We start from the raw sequence: 19111 nt of genomic DNA, 5'->3' as shown, positions 1-19111 counted from the left end.
AAAAAAAAAACGGGATGCACATGTTCATAGTAGCAGCGGCGCCTACCTCCGCCTTCATTTGGTGAGAAAGTGGCGCTTTGCACTCAAGCAGGGAATGGAAAATGATGTGGATGAAGAGGTTCGATTGCTATTGGCCGTGTTCCCTGACGAAGTAAAGAGGGATCCTGGTCATGCAGGGACCCTCATCGTTTCACTGCCGTTCCGCTTTGAATTGCAAATAACACTCCCCCCGCATGGGTACCCTTCCACATCGCCTCCGTCATTGTTCGTCGCGTCTGGACCAAACGTAACTCTCATTAGTGAATACTCTTCCCAACTCTTGCGGCTCGTGCGGGAGGAGATTCCGCTCGGTGGGCCGATGCTCCTTCATATTGTAACACTTGCCCAAAACCTCGCCACCGAGCTTCAAGTGACGCGCGAAGCGCAGCGACAGGCAAAAGAGGAACAGCAGGCGAAACATAAGCTTGAAGCCGCGGCGAAGGAAGAGGAACTGCAGGTTACAGCAGTGGAAGTGTGGAGCAGTGATCCCATCACCGACCGGAAGTCCAAGTTTGTGGCGCACATGGCACGAGTAAACTCTGAGGCAGGTGTACAGGAGGTGGTGCAGCATCTGCGGCGGCAGAAGCACATCGCGGAAGCTACGCACCCCACCATTTACGCCTACCGGTTCACTGACACTGCTGGAGTCTTGCATGCCGATTGCAATGACGATGGTGAAACGGGGGCGGCGTCGCGGATTATGTTTCTGTTGGAGCAGAAGAAAGTGGACGGATACGTGGTGGTGGTGACACGCTGGTTTGGTGGTATATTATTGGGACCCGACCGGTTCAAACACATCATGGAGGTGGTGCACAATATTCTCTTGACAATACCGTAACTCAGGTGATCGTGAAAGGTCCGACGGAAGTGCAGCGCTATTGTTCTGTTCATTTAACATGGTGTGCTTCCTCACTCGATGGTGATACCACGGGGCCTTACTGGCGGTATCTCAAAGATCGCAAGTCGTCCAGGTTACTTGGAGGTCTGTGTTTGCAGGAGTACCTCTGAGACTGGAGGTCAATTGCGTAAATCTAAACTTCTCGTGGTCCTTTGAGTCGCTTGAACAAACACGAATATACTTGGGCAACCGATCTGCCTGGGCTCCTGTGCACTCTCGTACAATCACTCTGTTTTTCCTCTTACTTGTGTGTGGGGGGGGGGGCAGGCACAGATAAGGTAAAGTGCATCTATATCGCCTCCACCACGCGCTGTGTCGGTGGAAATAAGCATAACTAAACAGATACATATATATATATATAGGTGAAGTACAAGAAAGGCGTTGACGATGTCGAAGTACGTGAATTTAGACTCTCTGATGGGAAAAACGACGAGCGTACCTATGACAAACTTTGAGATTAGTGGAATGGTCCAAATGGAACAAGAGGGCGTGATGGAAGACAACAGTTTGTTTCCCTCTTTGTCCTTCAAGGAACGAGTGTCCGGCTACATCATAGCGTTCATAGTTAGTTTTCTTCTCTCTACCATGTCTTGGATTGCCCTCCCACACTCGCTGCGGAAATATGCTGCATTGAACACTATGGCGAATATTGTGTCCGTAGGTGGAACAATGTTCCTCTGTGGCCCTTCTGCACAGCTCAAGCGTATGTTTGATGAAACTCGCAGGGGGGCCACCACCGTGTACCTCACGTCACTGCTAATGACATTAATCTCCGCGCTGATTCTGAAATTTGTATTGTTGACAGTGCTACTCATGTTGGCGCAGTATCTAGCTATGATATGGTACACGCTCAGCTACGTACCATTCGGTCGCTCTGCAGTCCTAAAGGTGCTTTCACGTTTTACGTGAGCAGGGCGTCAAGATTTGTGAGCTGAGGGGGGGGACTGGAGGTGCATCATCTTTCTTCCCAACGTCGTGTATCTGAGGAGAATGGAGCAAATGAGGAACCACGACGGGGGGGGGCGGGCACCCGTGTCCAACTGCAGCGTTTGAAACTACTGTTAATAATCTGGTGGGGCAAGCGCTTCTGGAAGCTCAGTGATGGTTGTGTGCTTCATTTTTGTTTTTGCTTGCTTTGAGCGCGTGGTGTGCGCTAATAATGTCGTCATCCTTTGGTCCTATTACCCTCCCGTTGGTGAGGGGTGGCCCGCTACCCTTAACAACACTAGTTTCCAAATTGTGCTCCACCACACATTGCACATTCCAGTGGATATCACAAAAGCTACCGTGCCTTTTTGTTCGTAGGGGTCGATAGAGGCGATGAGCAGTGCGCACAACACTCTGGAGTCAATCAAGTATCGTCGGGGAGTGCTACAGCTGCTCGACCAGCGTCGACTTCCACTGGAAACAGTATACTGCGACATAACCAGTATTGACGACATATGTTGCGCCATTAAGGAGATGCGTGTTCGTGGTGCGCCCGCCATAGCTGTCAGCGCCGCCCTTGCACTTGCTGTGGTAGCAGAGCGGGAACTAAAGGAGCAGCGGCAAAACTCGGTGTGGAAAACCGCTGACGATATGCGGCAGTTTTTGCTGATGAGCTGTGACAAAATGATGTCTGCCCGTCCTACTGCGGTTAATCTATCAAAGGTGCTCATTCAATTGAAGAAAGATATTGAAACGGACAAGGCTAATACGATGGAAGCCGTGTTAGAGACTTGTGTTCAACTTGCCGAAAAAATATACGCCGCCGATGTTTCCTTCAATGAGAGAATTATGCGCCACGGTGCTGCCCACCTGTTGAAACTGGCGTCAAAAGAACGGGTGAACATTTTAACCATATGCAACACGGGGGCCCTTGCCACATCCCGCTATGGGACCGCTCTTGGCATTGTGCGGCAGCTCTTCTACGAGGGTCACCTGCAGCATCTGTATGCCTGCGAGACGCGGCCGTGGAATCAGGGGGCGAGGCTCACCGTCTACGAATGCGTACAAGAAAATATTCCATGCACACTCATCTGCGACAGCGCCGTTTCGGCCGTCATGAAAACGCACGACATCGACGCTGTTGTTGTGGGAGCCGACCGCATATGCAAAAACGGCGATACAGCAAATAAGATTGGCACGTACAACCTTGCGGTAGCGGCAGCATATCACAAGGTGCCCTTTTTTGTCGCAGCGCCTTCTACAACACTCGATCCGCTAACACCAGATGGTGAAGGGGTTGTCATCGAGGAGCGGGAAGCGACGGAAATAACACATATCGCCAGCGGTGGCGGGGGCCTACAGAGTGACAAAAGCAATTCCGATTACGGGAGGAAGCGTGTGGTGGCAGACGGGCCCCATCTGAAAGTGTGGAATCCCGTGTTTGACATCACCCCCGCCTCTCTCATCACTGGAGGTATTATCACAGAGCACGGTGTCTTTCCCCCTGCCACAGCGGGTCCGCTCTTTGACATATCCCGTATTGTTGAGCCTTGAGTTTTGGTGCTTGTGAGATGACGTTTGTGCGGTGGAGGAGTCAACTTGGGGCCAAATGGTGCGGTAAATTAACCATCAAAGGACACGTATTATTTAGTGGTAACTGGGACCGGGCAAGACGTATGTCGTGGCGCCCACTGCGCCCCGCAGTTTTGGTCGTCGCGCCTGCGAAAAGATCGTTAGTGGAGTGTGTGTGATGCGGACACCTCAGTCAGGAAGAGGTGTATTGGAAAGGGGTGGAAAGATGCCGCAAAGCCTGCTGCGTCAGGGAACGCACTCATTCTTCACCTTTATTTGTCTTGGAGTATTAATAATTCTAAAGTTCCGATTTTTTAAAGTTTTTTCTGCGCGGTTAGCTGCAGAGAATGGGGGGTTGGGAAAGGTTTGCCTTTACACCACCCGCCAGTGCTAGCTAGGACAAAACTGGTGGTGTGTGTTCTCGCATAATGTATTTTCGGGGTTTGTTATTCTCCCCTCTCACCCAACTCTACGGCCTCAATCTTCCACACTCTCCACCCCGTGACAAAACATTCCATGCTCTTCTCAACAGGTGTTCTTCAAGCGCGACAAAGTGGGGGAAAACGTGTCGCCTGCTCAGAGAAATACATACACGCACAAGGAAGAAGAATCTCTCTCACAGTGCCTGCAGGTGTCGCGTGGCGGTGAGCTCACGGGAACCCCTGCCTCCAGAAGGGAAAAGCCACCGCAAGGACGGTGATATTTTACTAAAGTTCTTCCAATGACTCTTGAACACAATGATGAGTTCGCTACAGAAGGAGCAATGCATTCTGTTGACGATCCAGCGACGACTTCCAGTAACGGCAACACACATAGGAAACCTGTGGAGCTGAGTAGCAACGCCGTTCACGGAAAAGCGAGCGGCGCCGACGTTTTGGATGGCAATGCAAGCGCTTCGACTGACGGTAGGACCAAGCCGCTCAACTCAGGACCCACGCGTGAGGCAGTAGATGACGTCATGATGGACGAGTGTCGCCGATGGGTCGCGGACGTTGTGGGCGATGCGTACAATGCCGAAGTGCTCCAGAAGGAAAATTTTGTGGATTCCCTGCGAAGTGGAGTGGTGTTGCTGGTGTTGCTGCAGAAGCTTGACGACCCCCCAGTACCCGATTCGGAGCTCCGCGTACCGAAGCGAGTTGATGGTTTTTTTGCCCGTGACAATGTCGCGAAGTTCCTGCGGCAGGCCGCAAAGAAGTTCAACCTAACGGAAATAGAGTTGTTCACTGATTCAGACCTGTGTGATGGGAAGAACGACCGGGCTGTTATTACGTGTCTCCTTTCAATCGCGCGCACAGCCTACAGTCGCGGTAATATGGAGGTCGCTCCGGCGAGCATAGTCCAACAACAGGAGTTGAGCGTAAGAATAAAGCAGGCGGCGCTGAATCAGCTAAGGAAACATCTGGCAGAAGAAGGGGAAGAGGATGGCAAGGGTGAGATTTCAAAAAAGTTGGAACCTGTGGCACAGGAAGAAGTGTCTCACACACCGTGCGAAAACATACCAGAAAGTGGTGAGCCCATGAAGGAAATTAAAAACGAGGTGGACGTGGAGGCAGTGGTCAACGAGTCACTTGCTGATACAGAAGATTATCGGTCGGTGGAGGAAAGTGAAGAGGCAGACTTGCCCGATGTGCCCCAGCACGGGGAACAAATGAGAGTTGGTGAAGTGGCGGACGATGACAAAAGTAGGCCCTCAGGTACATACGAAACGACAACAAGACATGCACCAGTTCGCGTACGGATTGAGGGCAGGGCCTCAGACACTATAAAGCTGCCACAACACCGCACGATTCGCGCCACAAAAGAGTCACAAGGCGTTGCGATAACCCCCGTGCCCCATCAGGTGGAACAAGAAGTGAATGCCCCGCAACCCAGGGGAATGGAGACCCAGAGGCACGGTCCCACAGCACCCCCGGCATATCGGCCGCGGCGTTGGGACAAAGTAGATATACTTCTAAGTGTAGTTGTCAATGCCCACTTCACTCAGCATCCGGATACCAACATTCGCTTCCGCAGACTCTCAGGGAACACCGGTGAGTATATGGTCTTCCACAAGGTCACAGGCGGAAAAAAACTTTTACACGCACGTACAGAGCTTGGGAAGGTTGTGGTTGGTGAGCAGAGGAAAAAAGGTAATATAGAAGATCTCGTGTGGACGGATCTTTCGCACTGGTTGGAGCGGCATGAGCGTGACTTCTCTAACTGATGACGTGTCGATAGGTAAAGAGGCGTGCACTTCCCCGTACACACGAGAGGCCGCCGCACACGGGTTGTATGTTGGATGGGTTAGATACTTACAGATATGTGTGTGTATGAACAGGCTTGTGACCGCACCTTTTCTCCTTTTGGTTTTCCACACTCAATGTCAGTGTGAAAAATTTGGGCATACTTGCGTCCTAGCTTGTCACCGCACTGCATCCGGGTTAATATGGTGCATGCACAAACATTCATAAAAGCTCAGTAGCGATCTCACAACTGCGGTCTACGCGACTAACTATTCGATGCATCCAGTACGATTCGTCATCGTTCATTGTATGTCAGTACAATATAGTACAAAAGAGGGAACGGGAGGTAATGAAGGGGGGGAGGAGTGTAACCCCTTGAGAACTTTTGCTATTCGACTTGGTTGAGTCTGGCGAGCAGAAGGAAGAAAGAAAAGATTGTGTATTAACTGCAAGTTGGCGCGGCGTAAATTGTTGGCAAGTTAGGGAGAGGAGGGATAATTTCAAGTGCTGCCACAGGTTTTGAGTTCACTCTTCTTTTTACTCCGGTTTCTTCCCCGGGGACATCCCTTAATTTTCGTTTCTGTTTATTCGTTCGAGTCGTTTTAACGTAGGAACTTGTGGGAACGAACTGGCGTCAGCAGGGAGGTGGCGACATGCTCCTGTGGTTCCTTCGCCTGTCGCGAAAAAAGAAAAATGGCTGGGTGGGGTGACAAAATCAGCAGCGAAGGGAAAGGGGAACAGGTAGTTTTCTTACGGTGCGGCTCTCACCGTAAAATCTTAGACTATTTTCCATTTTCTCCTTGCTTTTTTTATGTCTTTGATAACATAATCCGGCTAGTGCTCTCACAGCGAGGATATCTGAGTAGTTTCTCCGGCTTACATTAGTATGTATGTGGACATGTGCACATTTTTTCTGGTTGTTTCTTACCCCATTTCCCTGTTTTTCCCATCGTGTACGGACGTAAATATTATTGGCTGAGGGTCGAAAAGGCTGTTTACGATATTTCAGAAGTAGCACCGGTTGTAGCGGTTAGCATCGCCACACGCGCAGTTAATATACATCCATATTCAAAAAGGGAAGGGAAAAAATGCCTTTACCGCCTGTTGAGGACGCCCCGAACTCAATGGCACGCCGCCATTACCTCGTGGAACGCAATCGTCTACGCGTAAAGAAGTACGAGCCTACGCGACAGGCGTTTGAGGAGGAGACCGTTAAGCTTTCAAAGCAGAGGGTGGAGCAAAGGGTGGCAATGCTGAACAGCTGGAAGAGTTCCGTTCCTCTCCACACCGACACGACCCGCCCACTTCCTGGTGCCGCACGGCGCCAGAAAGAGAAGGATGAGCCGGCGGCGAAGCACATAAACCTCCAAATTTTGGATGAGGATGCAGCACTGAAGCGGGAGCGCAGGGCTTTGCTGAGGGCCGATATTTTGCAGCAGAAGAAGGACCGGGAGGAATACCTCGCCAAGTGGAGAGCAAACGAAAAGGCGTACGACAGCGCGCTCCTAGCAACCAACGCTGAGTTCGCCCGCCAGATGCAGGAGCAGGAGCGCCAAGCTGCGGTGGCCACGAAACAATACATGGACATGATGCGTGCCAGCAACCTGAAGGAGCTGGAAGCGAAAAGGGCAAAGCAAAGAGAAAAAGAAGAGGCTGATGTCGCTGCTCTTCGCACAATGCAGGAGAATCTAAGGCTGAAGATGGAGGCCGACGAACGCAGGGCTAAGGATATGAAGCGCCTTATGCAAATAGAAAACGAGGAGAATCACTCGCTCTTCAAGAAAAAGCAGGCGGAGGACAAAGCACGTGAGGATGCTTGGATCCGGACCATGATGGAGCACAACGCTGCCCTTGCGGAGCGCGAAAGGCGGGAGGCCGAACAGAAGCGTCAACAGTTCAAGGCGGACTTTGAGGACACCATCGCAAAGCAGAAGGAGTTCCGCCGCACCCATGACTACGACGAGCCGCAAGAGTTAATCCGCAAGCGAAACGAAGAAGCCGCAGCCTCTGCGGTACTCATCAGGCAGGAAGAGCGCCTCCGCAACAACGAGCAGCGGAAGCAATACCGTGAAGAGCTCATGAAGCAAATGCGCGAGAAATACGAATGGCAACTGAGCCACTTAGATGGTGTGTGAGTGAGCCCGGAGGGGCACATGCAGATGTACTGCCCTGGCCAAGCCTCCCACGCGCGTGTTCCCCTTACGTTGTGGTCCCAGTGACCCCTTGTTTTCACTCACTTCCCCCCTCTGATGTTTGTTCTTTTTTCGTTTGTTTGGTGTACTTTTCGTTCACACATATGTATTTACTATAACACAGGTGCGGAAACCCCCAAAGGAGGGGAAGGGGTTGATTCTCGGGGCTTCGTGCAACTACGCAAACTAACGACGTGTCACCTCCTGCTCAATTCCTTCGCAACTTTTCACTCGACAAGGAAAGACGGGCACGGTAACGCTTTTTTGATGGGCGAGACGTGTGGGCTAAAACTTGAAGATTGAAAGGGGAAAGCAAGTTTATCTCCCAACTAAATGCAACTTGCCCCCAATGAATGCGTATGTAGAAATTGGAGAAAGTGGCTAGAGGAAGAGTGAGAAAGGGGAATGAAGCAAAAGAAAAGAGGGGCAAGGGGAAATTGTCACACGTTGGGGTTGCGTATATGTAATCAGACGCGTTGTAGAAGTCATAGCCTTGAAATAGTTGTGTATGTACTTAAATCTCGCTAGAAAAGGAGCTTAATTTTTTTTCAGAAAAGAAAAAAAAGGGACTGCAGCAGCGCTAGTCACCGTAGCAAATTGTTTCCCGGGCACGAGAGCGGTCCGACAGCTGTCATTGTTTTCCCTTGTGTGTATATACCTTTTCCAAGCGTCTCTGATCGACTGGCGCTTCACCATCATGAACCCTACTTTCCGCTTTCCTTCTTGGATTCGCATTCACTGTCTCGTCTGGGTGTGAGAGCAGAGAGCGCATCTGAAAGAGAATAAAATACATAAGCCGCGTCACCTAAAGGTCCGCGGCAGAACATTTTATGCGTAACACCCTTAGGAGTGAAATCAGAAGAGAAGGAAAGGGGCATTAACCAGTTTACCAAGCAAAAGGAAGCGATGGAGACAGATGACGACTTGTTCGCCGAACTGCTCGCCGCCGAAATGGAAAGGACGAACGTACTCGCAGTTGAGAACTGTGGGTTTGTCCTCCAAAGCGGGGCAATGAATTCTGCTCCCGATCCGGCAGACACGAATAGGATTGGAGGAACTGGTCAACTGGTGCCCCAACGGTTGAGAGTGGACTTATCGTCTCCCCCTCACGGTGCGTTGTCGCGGGTTACGAGATCTGGTGGGAAGGACAGTAATGTCGGCACGAGGCAGTGGGAAGCAAAGGATACAAACGAACTGTTGTCCTCGTACGCCACGAAGGGAAGCGGTTGCCACAAAGAGACGTGCGCGTGGAGAAGGGCGACGTACCTTTCAGACACAGGAGGAAACGAAGACGAGTTGCTCATAGAAACCCTACTACAGCTTGCGAATGAAAAGATCTCATCATCTGCTGAACGGGAAAGTGGGGTGCAACCGCCTTCGGTCTTTATGGGTGTCACCTCTGCGGCAAGTACGAAGGGCAGCGGCCAAGTGGTCCCGGCGTCCTCTGCAGACCCGCTGGATGACGCAGTGTTTTGGGCTGCGCTTCCAAGCGGGCCGCCCGCAACTACTGCCGGAGTTGCATCAACCTCTGCGCAATCAATCGGAATGGGTGCAGGACCAAGGAGCGCCTCGTCTATCGCACCTCAAAATGGACATTGTCAAGAAAACGACGCACAAGTGCTTACCGCTGTATTGGATGCCCTCGCCGATGGCCAGTCCAGCGTTAGCGGTGACTTTCTAAGTGAAGAGGACTGCAACATGGATGAATTGCTGGAGCGCGCAGAGCACGTCGCTGCCTCGGCAATCCGTGTAGAAGGGAAAAAGGGAGTCCGCCTGGTGCGTATCCACGAGCACGTGGGTATGCGGGAGGAGCTTCATGGAAACAGAGAAATCGTGGGATGGCCTTCCTGCGTGTGCGCTCGCCCCTCTCCTTTCGACAAAAACGCCCAGGAGTGCACCAAAACCGTCTCGCCACCTGCACCGAGAAGAGTGACACTGTGTGTTGGAACTACGCTAGGCTTTGTTTTGCTTTTCGACGAAAGGCGCCGACCCATCGGTAAATTCGGTCCGCCAAACTCCATACTTACCACTCTATCAAAACCACTAGGGGCTGTCGTCTCAATTTCGTTGTCTCACGAGGCGTCGACGATGGCAGTGGGCTATCAGCATGGCACCGTTAAGATGGTAGAAGCGAGCTCGCTATCTACGCTTCGTGAAGTTACCGATGAATTCACCACTCCAATCATCCGATTACGTCATTGCCAGGAGGAGGCCTTTCGGATTCTTGCGTTGGGAAGTTGTGGCAGTATCAAACTGCTCTCCTTCTCGCGCGTTTTGGGCATGATGAGTCACCGTGTGGTGAAAGTTGCTTCTCCCGGAGGAAGCGCACCTTTCAGCGATGTGGACCTTGTATTTATGAAGGAGGACAGAGTTCACGTCGTGGCTGCAGCTTCATTTGAAGTATTAGTTGTCCTTGCAGTGGACTGCGGAGCACAAGGTGTCGTTACGCCACTATATAAACGAAAGCAACAAACAAAAGGCACTAGGCACCATTTACAACTTCAGTTTGTACCAGTGCCACTGGAGCACGAGCTTCTTCTTTGCCTCGTGCAGAACACGGATGTGGAAGTGTTTAGGGTGGCGAATGGTGGCGTTGTGACAGACGTGCAGAAAATCACAGGCGCGCGTCTTGAAAGGTCACTGCGCGCAATGACTCACATGGATAGTTGTTGTCTTTTCCTTGATGAAGACAACTTCCTACACCTTTTTGACGTCAGCGCAGGTGTCGTTGTGGAGTCCCAGCAAATGCACGAATTGGAACCAGCGTATTTTTCCACCGATGGCCGTACGAATCGCTGCAATGCAGCACTTACGTGTAGCGGAAGAAATGCCCTCATTTTGGGGCGGACCACCGCCTTCAGCTGCACGTTGATGTCATGGTGGGAGCGCCTAGACGACTTAGTTAGCAAAAATAGGTTCCTCGAAGCACTGGATCAGCTAAAGGACTTCGCTCTCAATGTCGCCCTTGCCGTCTCGGGTCTGGAAAGTGACCCAGTGGCGCGTCGCACTAGCATTCATGCCTACCTTTCCATACTTGCTAATAAGTTCCTCGCGTACATCTTGAAGACAGCGAATTCCACGTCTTTTATTGTTGGGAGTATCACTTGCCTTATTAAAGCCTGTGCAGATGTTGATGCAATGCATGTGTTTTTTGACTCCTCAATGGTGTACCTGCGTGATGCCAAAGGCAGCGATGCGCTCGCACTCTACGCTCTTGGGCACTGCATCAATTCGGGGGTGGTGACCTTCCTGCCGGAAGCCTACGTAGAGCCTCTTTTTACTCTTCTCGCGGACGATGAATCGGATATTGCGTTGGAGGTATTGCACACACTAACCACACAGGGGGAGGGGGAACCCCTTCATGGAGTGTCGCGAGCGGAACGGGTGCTGATGAAGCTGGAAGGGGGTCACGAGTGTCTTTTGCCCCTCTCCGAGAAGTACAACTTGGTTCGTCTAAAGGTTTTCATTCTCTGTCGCTGGCACCATGGATATGCAGATGCGCTCCAGTACGCCCTGAGAGAGTGGCGCCGCGTGAACAAAGTTAACGGAAGGGACAATGAGGTAGCAGTTGACCTTTTTGAGTGCACTATGAGAGGGGCCACCGTCATGGATGGCGTTTATATTCCCGAGCAGTGCTGGCGTGAGGCAAAGGGGCAAATGTGGAGGCACCTGCTTAACACACCAGGTGAGTTCGAAACGCTTCTTCGTGTAAATGCTGAGCGTGTTGTGATGGTTACGCTGCCCATTTTGCAGGAAAGTGGACCATATTCGCCATGGAGTAATCCAGAGGAGCGAGACGACTGCGCCGCCCAGCTTCTTTTACACCTCGCTGGGGTGGACTTTGCATCTGGGAAACCGTTTAGGCCATGGGAACTGGTGCAGCGCGACTGGCCGCCGTACTCGGTTGTGCAACAACTTTTCGCAGGGATCATACACCTCGTTTTGGGTGGTGCAGTGGTGCTGACTCCAGTGCAGTTATTCTTTGATCACGCCTGTACGCATCTAATATATCAGTTCCAAATGGCCAGGGACAATGTGCAGAGGCGCAGTGCGCAGACGGACGTGATAGCACTTCTTACCAGCCCACACATGGAAGGACTTAACTTCGCATTTGTCGAGGCAGCGCTACATCAGCAACGAATGGGCCGTGCCTTGGCAGAACTTCATTACATTCGTGGGGAGTTGGCCGAGGCCATCGAGTGCTACCTTTGTAAAGAATACAACCGTTTTGACGCTACACTTGCCAAAGACGTGTTCAACTTTATCTGGAGGGTAAGCCGCATAGAAGGTGAAGGAAAGAGGGAACGGAGCAGGCGGCTCCGCGATGCCGTGATGCATCACATTGCTGCACTAGCTGACGCAGACCCCACAGCACTAGCGCGGTTTGTGTTTGAGCACCTTCGTGATGACCACGAGGAGGTGATGAGCATTATCCGCAAGTCTAGTAAGACATTTCTCCGCTATATTGACGAGTTGGTTGCGAAAGCAGAGCCAAAAGTTCTGGGGGATGTAATGCTGCAAAACGCGTATATTGGCCTTCTTTGCTCTGAAGATCCGGAGCGGGTGTATCCGTACATGCGGGCATACGAGGCCGCGTTGGCTTACGACTGCGACACTGTCTTATGCTCCATGAAGAAGTACAAGGTGATTGACGCCGCCGTTTACTTGCTCGAAAAGAGGTTCCGCGTTGAGGAAGCCGTTGAAGTGTTGATGGACGCCATTACAAGTAAACTTCATGAGGTGCAGTTGGAGCTTATACGCGAGGTCCAGTCTCCAGAGATGAGAAACGGAAGTTTTGTATCAGGTTCCGCACAACGCAAGCATTCGTCTCCACAGCGCCAAACCATAAGAGCAGCTCAATCGGGGTCCTGTGAGGAGGCTCTTCAACACGTGGTGAGGCACGCAGTTGATCTATGCGCTAGGCATTACGCCGCGGAGGAAGCTCGGTCGTATAAGGTGTGGATGACATTGTTTGGTCATTTCGCAAGTCCGCAAAGAAGTCTAGGCGACTGTCTAGAACGGGAGGGAGCGCTGCAAGAATCAGGTTCCATCTCCGAAGCTCTTGACGAAAGAAACGGAGGCCCCGCGGAGTTCGGGGGCTCAACGAAGAAGTCTGGTACACCGTTAAGCCTTACGCCCGAAGAGCGTTCCATTGTGGTTAAGAGATTGCTTCCCTTATTCACCGATTACGCGTCATACATCTTGATGTGTATGATCAAGGTGCTCAACCTTGCCGACGTTATTACATTCATCGTGGGAAGTTGCAAGAGGGAGGGTTTAAAAACTCTTGAGTCGATAATTTCCCGTACGGTGGGTTCGCTGCGATTTGAGTGCGAAGTTAACGAAATTTGCAATGATTCCCTTCAGCAGGATGCTATAAATTTAAGCAGGGAACATTACCGCCGCTTAAATATGGGTGTGATGCCCGTGGCCAACATGTGTTATGTGTGCGGTGGGGACCTTAACTTTGCTCGTGGCGTGGGGGCCGAAACAGCCGTGAGGATATACGCATGCGGTCACGCGTATCATGAGAAATGTATTGTGGGTGGTGCTAGTGAACACCTAGGCAATACGTGTATCCAGTGCAGCAGGTCGCGATCAGGTGTTGTTAATTCATCAGCGCTGAATATGGGAGTAGTCCAACTGGGCGAGGGCATCCCTGGAAATGTTGGACCCAACCAACGCGGCTGTCACTTAGAGGAGGAAGAAGAAGAGGGTGGGGAAGCCGCGGAAGTTGACAACCCACAGATGATTTTGCGGAGGCTAAGGCAAACACGAGCGAAGATGAGCTGGTCTCGGGAATGCAGAAACAGGATACAAAGTTTCCTCCGCAAGAAATGTGGTGAACAGGAAACTCTTTCCATGGCTCCAACGGTGGAGAGGCCTCTTGTAGTGTTACCGGGCGTCACTGGCACAACCTCAGCGGCCGCATCGGAAGAAGGGCCAGAAGCCTTGACAGAAGTGGACAACGCGCTTCCAATGACACTGACTGATGAGGAGGTTCTCGAGTTATTCGACACCTGATGATAGCATTGGAGAAATGGTATGAAGAAGAGGAATGTGCCAGAGGAGATGTTGCGCAGGTCGCTACCACCTTCGTGACGCCGCCGAAAATTCGGTTATAACGTTTCATGGCTACTGAAGTACAAAAGGGTCCGGGTTTGGGCCAACGGTTAGCGTGTGGGAAAAGTGAGTGAACCCATGAGTGGTTTCCCATCTTGTATAGCACGTACTCAAATCGCACATGGGGGGGGCACCAGTAAATGCTGTTTATGGGGTCTCTAGCACTATCTTACATGCATTGTATAGTGCCCTGGAAAATTGAGTGTTTTTTGTTGCTGTTGGTGTTGGTGGTGCTTGCTTTGTTGCTCTCTTTCATGATCGTTCACAGAATGGTCAACTGCAGTAACGAGTACGGTGGATTATTGTATGGAAGTCCGTCATCAAGGGCGCTATCACTTGCTTTCGCCTTTTTCCCCACCCCACCTCAAAAATAATAATAATAATCCTCTGTTCCTCCCCTTCTGCTCCTTTCATAACAAACTGATAAACACGTGTAATCATTCGGAACTTCACACACGCACAAAAAAAAAGGACTTGAGGTTTAAATGGGGGTGCCAACAATGGAACGAAGCCACGGTCGTCGCTCACCCGACGAGGTCCGTTACCCTCACATTGTGCTCAACGTGCTTGGACAGAGTTACAGTAGCGCATGCATCGAAGTCGGAAGCACGCGGGTCGTTTGCGCCGTACATCACCCACAACAACTAATTGATGAGTACCGCGGGAGTCGAGGACGTGTTGCCTGTACAGTGCGAAGGTCCTCTCGCGCGCAAAAGCATGAATTAGCATTTCGAGCAGACGTCACACCAGAAAAAGACCTGGCCTTGGCGTTAGAAGGTGTAGTTGAGCAGGCAGTTGTGTTGGAGAAAATACCGCAGCTGTTGGTGGAGGTTGCGGTAGAGATCCTCGCAGAGGATGGCGGGCTTTGGGACGCGATAGCCACGGGTGTGTGTGCCGCACTGGCGAGTGGGGGATTTGAAATGTACGACACTTTTTCCGCCTGCGGTGCCGCGCTCCTGCCCGACGGCTCCATCGTGACCGATCCCAGCGCCACCGAGTGGAACACTGCTAAGGCCACGGCGGTCACGTGTGCCATGTTGAACTCAGGAAATATGTGCTTCACCGCGCAGCGGGGGTCGTGTGAGCCGACCACTGCACTCGACCTTGTGATGGCTGCTTTGAAGGGAACCTTGGCGCGTAAGAATGTCATCTCATCTCAGTTGTGCGAACAGTTTGCATTTTAGGAGATAAGTGTTTCGCTATAACGATAAAAATTTTCCATTCCACCTTTCATTTGCAGGACCAGTAAAAGCATGAGTGCGGTGCGGGGGGGAGAAGTTGCGCCCGCACGAATAAATTTGGTTGCAGACCTCAGCACTCACTCGTTTTTTTTTGCCAGAGGTGCCGCTTCACGATGGCTGTTCTTTACTTCTGACTATGTCTATCCTTTCCCCCACGCCCCTCCCTTTTCCATAGCTGAGGCATATGGCAACGTCGGAATCTGACGGGCTTCTCATGACGGAAGAAGTAGTTATACAACAATGTAAGAAACATCACGGGTATTCCACACCGGAACTCAACCGAAATATATACCTTAACCACTTGGGACTTATGAACATCTCATCCCTTAACGCATTCCACCAATGCAGGGTGTTGTACCTCAACAATAATGCCATCGATAACTTGGAGGGGCTTCACCCACTTCAAAATTTGCACGCGCTTTATATTGGTAATAACGCTATTCGAAACTGTAAAAGCTTTCCGATGTTGCCTTCGCTGCGACTTGTAGACATTTCCTCAAATTTTATTGAAAGCTTGGAAGGCCTTTCGAGCATCCCCAACTTAGAGACTTTACTTGCCTCACGGAATCGGGTGAGGAACCTTAGGGGAGTAGAGGGGAACAGAAAGCTAATGACGATCGATGTTTCAAAGAATGCTATTGAACGTGAGGAAGACATCGTGCCGTGGATTCTCGAAATGGAAGGACTTCGCAGTTGCATGTTTCAAGGCAACCGCTTTGTAACTTCAATGCAAAGCTATAGAAAAAAGATAATTGCGTGGGTGCCGTCGCTGCGCTTCATGGACCAATGCCCTGTGTTCCCCGAGGAGCGGAGCTGCGCTGAAGCGTATGCTCAAGGAGGAACAAGGGCAGAAAAAGCGCAGCGTGACGAAAACAGACGTCAGGAGGAGCAGGAAAGGCAGAGACAGTTTGAGTTCTTCGGCAGCCAACGTCAGGAGGCTCGTGAAAGTCGAGACACCAAGGGCCCAACATGCACCAATACCGCCTATTATGACGATAACGATTTGCAGTGTATATATGTGCCAAACAGTGTGGGACGTGTGTAAGAAACTCGATACCTCGGTGGGTTCAGTAGCCCCTTGTCGCACAACCGCAGAAAAGCAGCCGGTTGCCCATGCGCGTGCCCGATAGGTCGCGTTGACGCGCGTGCAGAGCCTATCTTGAGGACGGTCTGGGGCTTCGGCTGCTGAGACATGCTTGCGAAAACGAAAAACAGGCAAGTCCCCTCAACCAATGGGCCAGAGGCGAGTATGTTTTGTGCTAAATCACTTTTCCTACCACCACCCCAAACAAGCACGCGAGGTGCACTACTTTCTTCGTATCGGTTGTTGGTGGCTTCTTTAGTCAGATACACCAGGCACAAGGGACATAGAAAGTTAGTGGGGAAGAAAGGGGCATTCTTTGGAGAAGAAAAATGACGATTGTTGCGGACTGTGGAAACTCACAGGCAGTGACATCCGTGTGCACAATGGGAACGCCTGAGTGCGATGAGGAGCTCAGACTCTTTCTGCGTTGTTTGCGCGCCCTTCATCCGCATGTGCAAGTGGTAGTGGGATGCACATCTGGCATGATCAGCCCTGGTCGAAGTGCGAGCAGTGCCTTCGCTGACTTCGGTATGGATGAAAAAATCGAGTGGGTTCCCTGTCTCGATCCTTACCTACCCATCAACAGGGGCACAATGGAACAGCAGCACGGGGTGTGGTACCCCTCGCGCCATGCAGACTTCATGATGGAAAAGGCAAACTTGATGGAGCGCGCGATGATGCTGCACAGTCCGCAGAAGCCTTGCGGGGGCGGTCCAGAATGCGTTGTGGCGTTCCTCGACTGTGACGTCGTCTTGCTGGGAGAGCTTCCGTGCATCCCATTTGGCACGCAAGTGGCGTTGTCACCGCATCAACTGCGTACTCGAGACGAAGCTCTCTTCGGCAAGTATAACGGTGGATATGTTGTTGCTACCACCCCTTCTGTTATCTATGAGTGGAGGCGCGCAACACAGTACTCGAGGTACTTTGACCAAGCCTCGCTAGAGTGCGTGGCCAACAGTTTCTCATCCACTCTATACGAGTTGCCACCGCAACACAATTACGGATACTGGCGGCTCTTCCAGACTTACCGAGTAGATCCACTTGCTGAAGCGAAGCAGTTTTCTATTAAGCCAATGGGCAGCCCCCGCCAATGGACCCTCTGCTACGAGGGAGCCCCGCTCAGATCCATTCACACGCACCTTCTCACATCAACATGCCGGCAAGGGCGGGACGTTCAGGCATTTAACACGCTCATAAGAAGATGGATACAAAGGTGCGTTCAACCTCCACACCGGGTGACAACCGCAGCAGTTGCGGCCAACCGGCTCTATGAGGTGTGTCTCGGTCCTTACCTGAAAGTGGCTGGTCAAAAGTTGTCCAAAGCGCCGCCATGAGGTTTCTACGACACTTTGCTCGGGTATCGTTACTGCGTTGTAGCTGTGTTCTTTTTCGTTCCTTTACTTCATCTGCAGTCCTTTCAACGCCGTAGATTGCACGGCACATTTTTACATCCCCAACGATGGAGTGTGACATGACCCTTTTACAAAAGTGTAAGGCCTCTGCAGAGCGGCATGCTCAGCTTCGTAAGGGACCCTAATGGTCCCCTAGAAAGGTTAGCGTCAAAACTCACAAAAAAAACAAGTAGGGGTTTCGGCTGCTTCCCTTTTTTGACACGGAAACCCTGATGGCCCTCTCCTCCCCATTATCCCCCTTAAGTTGAGTATGCATTGTGGCTGCAACGATGCCACACTTCTTTCCACTAGCTGTCTATTTTTCCCCTTGTCTTTGCCCCAAACGGGTGCGCGCATACACAACCGTACGAGTCGCCACCCGAGGAAACTGCTGACCTCTATGGCACTCTTGCATCCGACAACGGTACAATGTTTGCATGTGAAAAATGGAAAATGAGGGGAGAGAAATAGAAAAGGAAGTGATGTCATACAACCAAAGCACCCGCCGACGCAACGAGAGCGGTGAGTACGGTTGAGGCAGGGGTACTCACAATTGGCTCGAAATAACAAAGCCCACAAAATCCCACCCCAGTTTGCTTTGATGCCCATTAGCCCAAACACTGGACAGATCTCTTTATATATACGACGGGCACGAGACGATTAGTCAAAAACGTCTGTTCCGTCAAACGGAGAATACACTCGCTCCCCCCCCCCTCCCTTTAACACGAGTGTCCTCCGAAACTCAGTAACGTGAGAGTGTCGAGAGTTGAGGCAGCAACCTCGTAGGGATCTTCCGGTTGGAGGGGAGGCGCACCAAAACACTCTTTGCGTCATCGCACTGAAAGGTCAGATTTCGGCGTAAACGCTGCGGAAGTTGCCAATACATACATACGGTCCACAGCACAGGACCTTCTATTTTGCGTCGGAACCACCAAAACACAGCTGCACCACCAACGACTCAGGTCAATGAGAGGTGCGACGTCGGAGCCGTTGATTCTAAACACGGGAGTACCTTTTTTCCACAGCACAAAGCTGGGACCTTTCCACATCTGGGGGCACCGAACTCTTTGGAAATATATTGGTTTATCCCCTCACGTTGTGCGTGCCACGCGCCGTTACTCCTAGGATCGGCCAGAGACCTGCACTCCCCCCCTTCCCCGCCCTCCAGCAAACTTCACGACAAGGACGTACTTTCCATCCCTCCTTTGAACCAAGGAGACGCTTGAACCGCCGTGGTGTGGGACGCCCGACTGCCCGTTTCTCATCCATTCTGGACAGTCAGCGCCACACTTGCCCCTTCAAGGTTGGGCACCCACGCACACACCTCACGTTGGGATGTTTATTATCCCTGCCTCCGTCACCGCCATATGCGGCACCATGCGCTCCCTCTCCTGCAACGTGCTCCCCACCCACCCCCCCCCC

General features: G+C 51.6%; 9 protein-coding genes across 9 annotated transcripts; all 9 read left to right on the top strand.

Moving 5' to 3' along the window:
- Positions 1 to 94: 94 nt before the first annotated feature.
- On the top strand, positions 95 to 877 carry TEOVI_000202600 (RWD domain/Uncharacterized protein family UPF0029, putative; the record flags this gene model as incomplete). The annotated part of the gene is made up of 1 exon (XM_067225160.1): positions 95 to 877. One exon carries the CDS (start codon positions 95 to 97, stop codon positions 875 to 877), a length of 783 nt encoding a protein of 260 aa, XP_067081261.1.
- Positions 878 to 1324: 447 nt separating this feature from the next.
- TEOVI_000202500 (Got1/Sft2-like family, putative) lies at positions 1325 to 1846 on the top strand (the record flags this gene model as incomplete). The annotated part of the gene is made up of 1 exon (XM_067225159.1): positions 1325 to 1846. One exon carries the CDS (start codon positions 1325 to 1327, stop codon positions 1844 to 1846), a length of 522 nt encoding a protein of 173 aa, XP_067081260.1.
- A 411-nt stretch (positions 1847 to 2257) lies between these two features.
- TEOVI_000202400 (translation initiation factor 2 subunit, putative) lies at positions 2258 to 3418 on the top strand (the record flags this gene model as incomplete). The annotated part of the gene is made up of 1 exon (XM_067225158.1): positions 2258 to 3418. One exon carries the CDS (start codon positions 2258 to 2260, stop codon positions 3416 to 3418), a length of 1161 nt encoding a protein of 386 aa, XP_067081259.1.
- A 739-nt stretch (positions 3419 to 4157) lies between these two features.
- On the top strand, positions 4158 to 5639 carry TEOVI_000202300 (Calponin homology (CH) domain containing protein, putative; the record flags this gene model as incomplete). Its single annotated transcript, XM_067225157.1, has 1 exon — positions 4158 to 5639. One exon carries the CDS (start codon positions 4158 to 4160, stop codon positions 5637 to 5639), a length of 1482 nt encoding a protein of 493 aa, XP_067081258.1.
- A 1107-nt stretch (positions 5640 to 6746) lies between these two features.
- On the top strand, positions 6747 to 7793 carry TEOVI_000202200 (uncharacterized protein; the record flags this gene model as incomplete). The annotated part of the gene is made up of 1 exon (XM_067225156.1): positions 6747 to 7793. One exon carries the CDS (start codon positions 6747 to 6749, stop codon positions 7791 to 7793), a length of 1047 nt encoding a protein of 348 aa, XP_067081257.1.
- A 963-nt stretch (positions 7794 to 8756) lies between these two features.
- On the top strand, positions 8757 to 13874 carry TEOVI_000202100 (uncharacterized protein; the record flags this gene model as incomplete). The annotated part of the gene is made up of 1 exon (XM_067225155.1): positions 8757 to 13874. One exon carries the CDS (start codon positions 8757 to 8759, stop codon positions 13872 to 13874), a length of 5118 nt encoding a protein of 1705 aa, XP_067081256.1.
- A 584-nt stretch (positions 13875 to 14458) lies between these two features.
- On the top strand, positions 14459 to 15157 carry TEOVI_000202000 (exosome-associated protein 4; the record flags this gene model as incomplete). The annotated part of the gene is made up of 1 exon (XM_067225154.1): positions 14459 to 15157. One exon carries the CDS (start codon positions 14459 to 14461, stop codon positions 15155 to 15157), a length of 699 nt encoding a protein of 232 aa, XP_067081255.1.
- A 241-nt stretch (positions 15158 to 15398) lies between these two features.
- On the top strand, positions 15399 to 16259 carry TEOVI_000201900 (uncharacterized protein; the record flags this gene model as incomplete). Its single annotated transcript, XM_067225153.1, has 1 exon — positions 15399 to 16259. One exon carries the CDS (start codon positions 15399 to 15401, stop codon positions 16257 to 16259), a length of 861 nt encoding a protein of 286 aa, XP_067081254.1.
- Positions 16260 to 16627: 368 nt separating this feature from the next.
- On the top strand, positions 16628 to 17632 carry TEOVI_000201800 (uncharacterized protein; the record flags this gene model as incomplete). Its single annotated transcript, XM_067225152.1, has 1 exon — positions 16628 to 17632. The coding sequence occupies one exon, from the start codon at positions 16628 to 16630 to the stop codon at positions 17630 to 17632; it is 1005 nt and encodes a 334-aa protein (XP_067081253.1).
- Positions 17633 to 19111: the final 1479 nt, after the last annotated feature.

Source organism: Trypanosoma equiperdum (assembly GCF_001457755.1).
Source record: "Trypanosoma equiperdum strain OVI genome assembly, contig: ctg_482, whole genome shotgun sequence".
Lineage (NCBI taxonomy): Eukaryota > Euglenozoa > Kinetoplastea > Trypanosomatida > Trypanosomatidae > Trypanosoma > Trypanosoma equiperdum.
The sequence above is the reverse complement of the archived record's forward strand: the minus strand, read 5'-3'. Positions and strand labels throughout refer to the sequence as shown.